General features: G+C 39.7%; 1 protein-coding gene across 3 annotated transcripts in view; it reads left to right on the top strand.

Annotated features, from left to right (window-relative positions):
• LOC147034028 (meprin A subunit alpha-like) overlaps positions 1 to 3,136 on the top strand; it is a 203,213-nt gene extending 200,077 nt beyond the window's left edge. For all 3 annotated transcript variants that reach the window (XM_085875390.1, XM_085875374.1, XM_085875382.1), the window contains one exon: positions 987 to 3,136. In XM_085875390.1, the coding sequence (XP_085731516.1) occupies positions 987 to 1,072 (86 nt within the window). In that variant the 3' untranslated portion in view covers positions 1,073 to 3,136. The remainder of the gene's footprint in view (positions 1 to 986) is intronic.
• Positions 3,137 to 9,645: the final 6,509 nt, after the last annotated feature.

Here is a 9,645-nt window from a genome sequence, read left to right as displayed (position 1 = left end):
ATATACATTTTTTTGAGCCTCAATCAAGGAAGCAGCATGTATGGAGAGTGGGGTCAATGGGGTCACATTTTAAAGGTTTATTGGTATGACTCAGCTAGGATCAGGTTGAAACCGCCGACTTTCCATACTCAGGGCAGACACTAAATCTAACCATTTCACCACTTGGTCTGTGATGGTCTGCAGTGCTACCATTTTATATTCTCTTCATCCCTCCTGTGCTGAACCAGTTTTACTGGGAATTCTTTCTACCATGCATGAGAACCTCGATGTTTTATACGTTTGCTGTCGTGTCATAAATCCCCTTCGATTTATTTTCTGTCCTATCAGCTTTCCACCCCTTCAAGTCATGTGTTGCCAAATTGTATGGGGAAACTTTGTGAGACAGAATGCCCTGACAATTAGACTTGCAATGTATTCCATGCAAGCCTTAGCATTGTTAAACTGCATGTAATGAATTAACGGGGGGGGGGGGGGAAGCACACAATAAATACAGTAAACTGCAATGAAGAGGGTGGGATTTAGGTATGGTAAATGGGGGGGGGGTAGAAATGATCGTGGGTAGGTATGGGGGATGACATGAGATGATGACACACCACGTACTTGAAGCACTGGCGGGAAGAGTACAACTGAACAGTCTCTGGAAGGCATTTCCACAAATGGGAGAAAAGGTGTGAGGAAAACCTGGATATTGGAGTTTAATTAAACCTTAACACCTTTGCTGTTTTTCTCTTCCATGGATCTTTCCTTTTATAAAGTTTTGCATACATCACATGTCTACACAAATGATTGCTTACAACACCGTTTGATATCATCCTTTGCTTTTTTCCTTAAAAAAAAATTATTTTTTTTTTTGACACGTCCTGAGAGATTTTTTTTGTTTCCTGAAACAATCTTCAAATGTTAAGAACAAATTAATTTTGTTTTCTTAAACTGTCTTCAAATGTTAAGGAATGCATTATTTTATCATAACTTCTTGCCGTTTTCAGATGTATCCAATCTCCACCAAACGGGGCTTCCAATTGTTTCCAGCCCAACAAAACACAAAGCATCCAGGAGGCATGGAGAAGAATAATTGGATACTTGCTGAGGACGAAATAACATAAATGCAGAAACTAAACTGAATAAACATGATATTTTGTAAACGCTGAAACTGTTTTCACCTTCACAATATGCGACTTTCAAAATGACGTAATCCACCCGAGATGCTTGGTGCGCACGCACAGAATCCCCAGGAAACTTGCCTGTTCAGGGTGAAAGAAAGCATGTCATGTGTCTGGGATAAGGATTTTTTTCCCTGGAATGGCTCACAAAGCTCTAAAATAAGTCAAAAAATACTTGAAAAACCTACTTAAGAAGGGATTTGCCTCTGCACAATGAAAGACTTTAGTGAGGTCGGTTAGATTGCTATTAACATAATATTGTGCACTTCCAGATATAAGCACCAAACTTGACAGGTGGTGAGATATGATCATAATAAATAAATCGAGAAGGGGAGCCAATCGAAAAATTGCCATTTTCCAAGATGGCCGCCAAACTCACTTTCGAACCATCATAACTCGCACAAATGAATGAAAATCATATTTCTGATTCGGTCAAACCCCACTAAATCGAGCTCGAGGATTCCGAATATGACACTGAAACTGACCTCAGATGACCCCTTGGCCGCCATTTTCCAAGATGTCCGCCAAACTCGCCATATCAGGACGTGAGGCGACATTCAAAATCTGACTGAACGATATAATGGAGAAATTATAGTAGCATTACAGAACATGTCTTTTCGCCTAAATAGGCACCAAAAATTTGAAAATTGGTTGATAAATGGGCAGGTTACAGTAATTTGTGTACTGTATCCACAAGAAGTAATTTAATTGAAATGCTATTGTGTTGACTAAATTCCGATGAAATCCTTCCACAGTTAAAATTTTCCATAACCACACTGCCCCATGGGTACACGCGGTTTACTAATCATCCACTAATGGCCTTTTAAAATCAGTAAAATGTATGAGTCTGGATTACATCATCACTCGGGAAATCACTTTTTTATTTTCCTGTTTTTTTTCATTTTTTTTAGCTCGCCTGTTCGAAGAACAGAGAGCTATAGTGATACCCCTGGCGTGAACGTGAGCGTCAGTGTGAAAATGTTAAAGTTTTTGGTGCAAGTTATTTAGAAGCTTGCCATTCATTTAATATGTGTACTAGGATGCTGATATTTGGCATGGAGGTTCCTTTTGGGTATATTATTGATGTAGTGAAGTTGAAATTAAAAAATAATTTCAAATGTTTTAAATTTTTGACCTGTTTTGAACTTAACTTTTTTTGTAGCACATCAACATTAAAGTTTTTGGTGCAAGTTATTTTTTTAGAAGTTTGCCATTCATTTAATATGTGTACTAGGATGCTGATATTTGGCATGGATGTTCCTTTGGGGTTATACTATTGGTGTAGTGAAGTTGAAATTAACAAATGATTTTAAAAAAAATTTAAATTTCTATCTAAGATGGTGTCAAAACCACCCAATGCTCGCCTGTTTATACTAGATGCTTGCCATTCATTTAATATGTGTACTAGTTTACTGATTACAATATACAAATACATATATTGCTTTAAAATTATTTGGATCAAACTTCACTGCAATGCTTTATAAAAAATATTATTAGACTAGTCTTTTAAAAACGATAAATGTATAAACAGGCGAGCATTGGGTGGTTTGACACCAACTCTCTGGTTTCCTTTGTATTCTCTTATTACCATAAAAAAAAACATGAAATGAACTAATTTTGCGTTTGACACACGAACCAAACATTTTTGGTTCACTCGGAATTTACTCGGTTGAAGTAAATCCTTCCATATAAAACAGGTTCCTTTGTGATATGGAGGATACATTTTCCGGAAAATCGCCACAAAATATTTTTAATGGAAATTCCAAATAGAAAATGTGTCCAAAAACTAGGTCAAACACATTTTCAAGCCCATACACAAAAGTATGCGCCCAAAACAGTGGACTTCGATCCATCAACAGTTTGTTGATGCTGTTTTAACTTTGTTGAAAGTTCTGAAATTGACTTTGTCTCATCACTTGTTCATATATTTTGTCAAAAATGTGCAAATATGTGTAAAAATAAAATATTTACGAAAATATGACATTCATGCTGTTTTTTGGTCTATCAAGGTTCATTTGTGGTAGAGTGTCGTAACAAGGGAATAAAGATGATGAATTGACACTGGGGGCAGTGGGGTCACATTTTATGCAACGAGTAAGTGATGGAAAAGACGGAAGATGAGAGAGAACACAGGAACCTGTAAATAACTGGATTGGGTTAGGTGGGTTAAAAGAGAATGGGAATGGATGGGGAATGATATAAGATGATGGTTCACTGTTTGATTGAAGCCTCAGAGGGAAGAGTGGGATTGAACTGCCTTAGGGTGGCACTTACAAAAACAGGAGAAAAGAGTAGGTGTGCAGAAAGCCTGGATTTGGGGAATTTACCCAGGAGGGTGTTACTGGAAGGATGAGTATGTACTCGTGGAGATGGGAAGTGGAAGAGTGCTTAAAGGGAGTAAGACTGGAGGATAGGTGGTAAAAAGATGGTCACCGACCAATGTGCAAATTTAGAGAAACAAGCCTGATGCTTGTCCTCATCAGGCGAGATAATTTTCATTTTGATGTGCTATACTTTTTATGGAGCATTGGTGCTGCTGAAACAGTTTATTGGCAAGGGTGATGCTGTTTGGTTTGCCATTGCCTTCCCAGCATTGTTTGTTCATGCTCTATCCTTTTAAATGCTGAGCATCAAGCAAGGAAGTAGTACATACAATATCATTTATAAAGTCTTTGGTATGACTCAGCCAGGGTTTGAATTGCAGACCTCCCAGACTCAGAGCAGACACTCTAACCATTATGCCACCAAGATGATGATAGCTCTTGGAATCATTGGAACATGCAAACTACAGCACCACTGTAAGGAGGCATTCCATGGTTGTATGTGTAAAACCGATATTAATTGGGCTTTCATCTTTGTGCCCTTATGTGACAAGTAACTAATTGGGCTTTTTATCTTCATGCTATTGTGTTTACAGCAGTAACTCTGACATTTCAGCCGAGGGACTTGGTGATGCTCGGAATCTCCTCTTTTATGAAACTCAATTGTTCAGGGCCAACAGTTAAGGTATTGTTGGAGCATCCTGAGCCAGGAGTCTGGAGGGCAATTTCCTTTCCAGTGACTTGAGTTCATCGATTGGTGGGCGGTGAACTTCTGGTGAGAATACCTAATCGGAGCAGCCTTTTGCTTAGAACCTGTGCCTTCAAGTGACTTGTATATGACAGCTTTTTGACTTTCATTCCAGTCATTCTGGGTGCATCCTACTTGATGAGCCATGAGAGAAAAAAAAAAACTCCCAATACTCTCCCATTCATTCCCTGCACTCCAGCACTGTCAACACTTTCTGAGTTCATCATTGGCCAAATTAGTACAAACTCAGATGTTCCTCCGTATCAGTGTTCGTATATTTATCTTTGTGAAGCAAATATCTGCACAGAGTTTGGGTTGACAAATAATTTTACTCATTGTTAGTTGTGTAAAACTGAATGGTTAGTGTGTGCATTCCATGCAAATGGATGGCATGACTAAATCGAAAGTGGTTTGCTCTGCAAATGCTAAGAGGTAGGAAAGTGGTAAATTTTGTGATGCTACTTCCAAATGTCAAAATGTTCTGCCTTGCTTGAAATAGAATTGCAATGAAAGGATCAATAGGATCATTGTGACCATGGACTAGATCTGGCTCCCAACATTATTCCGCCTATCATTCACTGGTGCAGACCTACTGATGCCTAATGAGTGATTATTGTTAAATTGCTTGAAATACAACTGTGTTGAAAAGTAATGCCTCCTATTGTATTTCTCCAAAACAAGTAAAGATATTTGAATAGGACAAAGCACAGTTCGCACATGAGTTCTGCTCGTCACTGGGTGCGAATTTGTGATTCTGACAAAAGACTTATCAGTAATACCTTTGTCAAGATGGCAGAGGGCAGCATGGCATTGTCAGTGCTGTGAAGTGATGGAGATGAGAGTTGGGATGACAGACTGGAGATGAGATTTAAAAAAAAATTTGTATACATCGTCAAGGCTCGTGGAAGAGCTGGAACACAGAATGGATCAGGACACAACCTAATAAAAGGAACAGTGGGAAAAGGGAGAATTGCCAACAGCATGGCAGATGGAGAAAATAGACAGAGACAGACAAACAAAGGATGCAGGTAATGATGAGGGGTCGGGGGATTGCAAGGGGTCAGCAAGATGGATACATCAGCCAAATTTTGTGAGGGGTGGGGCAGTTTAACAGGTGTAGAAAAGATCATGGTTTTGGATTGGGATGATTTGAGATGGTGATGAACAGCAGTCTTGAAGACCTTGAGGGAAGAATGAGATTGAAGAGAGTGTGGAAATTGGTTCCACAGTTGGGGAAAAAGAGGAACTAACGAGTGGAGGTGAGCAGTGATTCTGGATTTTGGCAGTTTCACGAGGAGGTGGTTGCTGGTGGATAGCATATGTCCTGCAGATACCTATGGGGACAAAGCACAGAGAGGGCAGGTGGTGCAAGACAAGAAAGGAGAGGAGGAGGAAGACAGAGAGAAGACCTGTCGCTGGTGATGAAGTGATAGGCCCATAGACTCAGCTTCATCACGGAAGATTCCAATATTCTGAAAAGCCTTGGTTTCCATGACATCAAGTTGAGCAAGATGTGAGATGGGTGCCAGCCCAGAGGGGAGAGCAGTACTCCATCAAGCTTCAGATGAAAGCACTGTATGTGGAGAGGAGATCAGGTGTGCCAAAAGGATTTTGTATAACTGAGACTGCAGATGGGAGTTGGGATGTCTGACTGCAGATGAGAGTTGGGATCTCTGACTGCAGATGGGAGTTGGGATGTCTGACCGGAGATGAGAGTTGAGTGCACTGTTGAAGAAAATAATTATATTAATGTACTCTAATTTGTAATCGTTGCTGGTGTTTTATAAATTTAATTTTATGCTATAAGTCAAATTGGCTGTCAGTGATGCTTCCCTTGAGCCAAGAGTCTTTTGTCCTAAATGTTGATAAAAGGAATGTCTTGCGATGGAACAAAGTGACCTGGTTGATAGTTCAGTAACTTTGTTATGATTACATCATTTGCTTTTCACCGAGAAGACATGTATTGCAGTTGGAGTTCTTTGTTTAAGGCTTAACAGCCCCCCTCCACTCTCCCTGTAAGCATTATAAATACCAGAAATTATAATCTTGTTTTAGTGCAAGCACGTGTGGATGTATACCACCACAGTGGGTTGTACTCCTTGGCTTCCAGAGTGCAAACACGTGTGGATGTATACCACCACAGTGGGTTGTACTCCTTTGCTTCCAAGTAAAAATAAAACTCTCTGATATAATGTACTTTCCCGTTGTGGCAAGTGAATTTATTGGTGTCTGTCATTTGAATAACAGGATTTGCATTGAGTCGGTTAAACGGTTGATTAAAAGTAATAGAACAAATAAAACGTTAACAAATTAATTCCACAACAAATGGGGGCTCGTCCGGGATGTACTAACTCCCTGGAGGCGGTCCATGGTCTGGAGGGACGGCAATCGCTTGAGCATGGTAAGCGGAGAGCGTTCGCCCTTTCCCTCTGACGACTAGGCTGTTCTTAACGGGTAACGTACATGACAGACAGAGAGAGGCCGAAGAGCAGCGGCTGAGATTGGCCGAGGAGCAGCGGCTGAGAGAGATGGGAAATACAGGTGGGAAAAGTGATGAGATTGGGCATGACGAAGCGACATGCCACAGACCGCGCAGAGGACATGCGTGAGGTATATGTTTGACGGGTATGGACCTGATTCTGTGAAAGACAGACAGACAGATGTGCAAGCAATTGTTGCAGGGTAAATGGGCAAGGTAAATGAGCAAGGACAATGGCTAAGTGGGAAATAGATAAGTGTTATAAATATTCGTCGAGTTACCTGTTTGTATTTCTGGTTTGTTGTATTGTATTGTGTGGAGGTGTTGCGGATTTGTAAATGCAATGAGTTGCACGAAACCTTTTGTAGGGTGCAGGAAACGATTGACCGGCTGGGAGCGTGGCTGGTGATTTGCATTGAGATGCATGTGTTGCTAAGTGAGTGGAGAAATGAAACTTGTGCGAGTCCAATAGATTTCACTGCAATGAAATGTGCTCTATTGGGATTTGGCTTTGAAAGCTTGTGGGAATGCATGTGTGACGGAAAATGGAGATAGAGATTGGTCGTCACCATGACTGTCAAGACTTTGGATGAGGTGAAATATGCACACCGATTCCAGAGGAAACGATGATGACTGACTGCACGTGTTGTTTATTTACAGTGCGGGGCGGATGTCATTGTGTGTGTGTGTGTGTGTGTGTGTGTGTGTGTGTGTGTGTGTGTGTGTGTGTGTGTGTGTGTGTGTGTGTGTGTGTGTGTGTGTGTGTGTGTGTGTGTGTGTGTGTGTTTTCCATCGGTGAAAATCGAATTGGAAGCGATTGTGAGCTTGATAAGGAATTAAAGATTACTGGACGATGTGATACATGAATGTCTTGTTAGAAATAATATTGCAACAAATAAAGCGTGAAGAGAGATGGACATTCATAAAATAATATGAAATGATTAAAACCACCTCAGCAAGACAGTCTGGGGACAGACTCGTGCTGGGTTAAGCTGTGGGAGTTAAATGGATCAAGGCTCAGATTTTCTCACTGTTTGATAACTTTGGCTTCTGGCATTTTTTGGCTTAGTGTTTATAACGTGAAGGTCACAAATCTCCTTGAAATGGCTTTCTCACTGTTTCATAAACTTTGTATGCTGTTTTGGCTTTGAACACTGTACGTTGCATACATGATAAATGGATGGTCTCCTCGGAGCATCATTTGAATACCTATTTTAATAATAATGATGCATGCATGATAGTCTTGAGATGGCATGTTTTCTCCACTGAGTCTGTGTTTGAGTCTCAGCTTTAGCTGTGGAATTTGATTCATATGCAGATTCAGGAGGGTGGGGACTGCGGTGTCGAAATGCGCATGCCGTTGGCAATGAAGGTAGAGAAACGTTTTCAAAAATTCGATTTGATTTGTACTTTAAAAATGTGGTTGAATTGGAATGAATTCATGTTACCTTTTATAATGATTGATCTGTTAACGAAGTGCATCAGGTAGTGAAGAAAATTGGGTTAAAATACAGGACAAAGAAATGTAACAAGCTCCACACTGAGCATAATATAAAGTCTTTTGATCTGCAAGCTGTCTGCCAAGGTCAGCTGCCGGCACGAATATCAGAAAGCAAAACATCACTGGTGGCTTTATACGTGCCTCTATTGTCAGATTCATTCATGAAATACTTCATTTGATTAGAATTTTGTTTATTGTCACAATGATTTGACAATTTTTATACACCAGTTAAAAAAAAAACAGGTTTAAACTGTATTTATTTGTTTTGATAAAGGAGAATGGATTCGTACTTGAGAATGTCAGAGGAAGTGATAGATCGCTCATGTATGTGAAGTTGGAAAATTGCAGCATGTTGCTGTTTTAGTGAGAGAGAAGTGGAAAGATGGACAATGTCAGAGATTTAAAATGTTGATGGAATTCTGAAGTGATGATAGAGATTGGTTAAACATTATTTTCCAAGATATTTCATTGGTTAAACAAAGAAATGGAGGCTCATCAAGTTAATGAAATAATGTTAGCCTTTGATATTGTTTAAACTGTTTGGAGAAATTTTGTAACCATGTTATCAAAGTTCTTGTTTCCAAAATGGGACGATCTGCAGCTCGGCAACTCGAATGATGCCATGCCGACAACAACGGAGTACGATAGCATGACCATGACCATGAAATAAATGTTAAATCGGTCAGAATAAAAGAATTATTGAAGTACTTGTGAATGAAACCTGATTGTTTTGCAGATATGAATGTTAAATGGTAACTGTGCAAAATCGAATCGCTTTGGATTCGGTACTTGAAAGAAGTAGCTTACTTTTATATTTTTGTACAGATGATGGAATATTTTTGGTGAAAAAAATTATTGATTGCAAATTGGAACCCTGATAGAGACCGTTGCCCTTTCTCCATGGAAATAGCAAATGAGATAAAATATTGATATACATACAACTGAGATTTCTGTATATTTTAGCATGTCATTTTGGGAAATAATAAGGAAAGAGATAAAATATTGATAATGCAAGTTGAATGCTTCTGCAAAAACCTTGTCAGTCTTGTTCAAATACATGAGCCCATGACGTTTACTGATGGCATGTTTAATCGATGTTAACCTCGATTTTGTTTGTTTCGGAGTGTTGAGAGCAGTTGAACCATGCAATGTATGATTTCGTCTAGTGAAGCTTTGGAAAGAACTTCCACTGAAAGATTGGATGATAGGGAGAACCCAGATTTGGGTGATTGGGCATTCAACACGTGATCATGAAACTACCCCCTTCCTGAGGAGATAAGATGAGAAATGTGAAAAAAAAGAAAAGAAAAAAAACCCACTGAGGAGAAGGCTGGACAAGTCAAACCACTGCAAAGCAAAGTCTTAACATCACCGTTGTGTGGTGCCTGCCTGGAGGAATGTCCTCAACCACACTCGCGGATTGCTGCTCTGCAAAT

Source organism: Eptatretus burgeri, chromosome 1 (genome assembly GCF_056783735.1).
Source record: "Eptatretus burgeri isolate ZD-2024b chromosome 1, Ebu_testis_v1, whole genome shotgun sequence".
NCBI lineage: Eukaryota > Metazoa > Chordata > Myxini > Myxiniformes > Myxinidae > Eptatretus > Eptatretus burgeri.
This window is presented reverse-complemented; position numbering and strand designations above follow the sequence as displayed.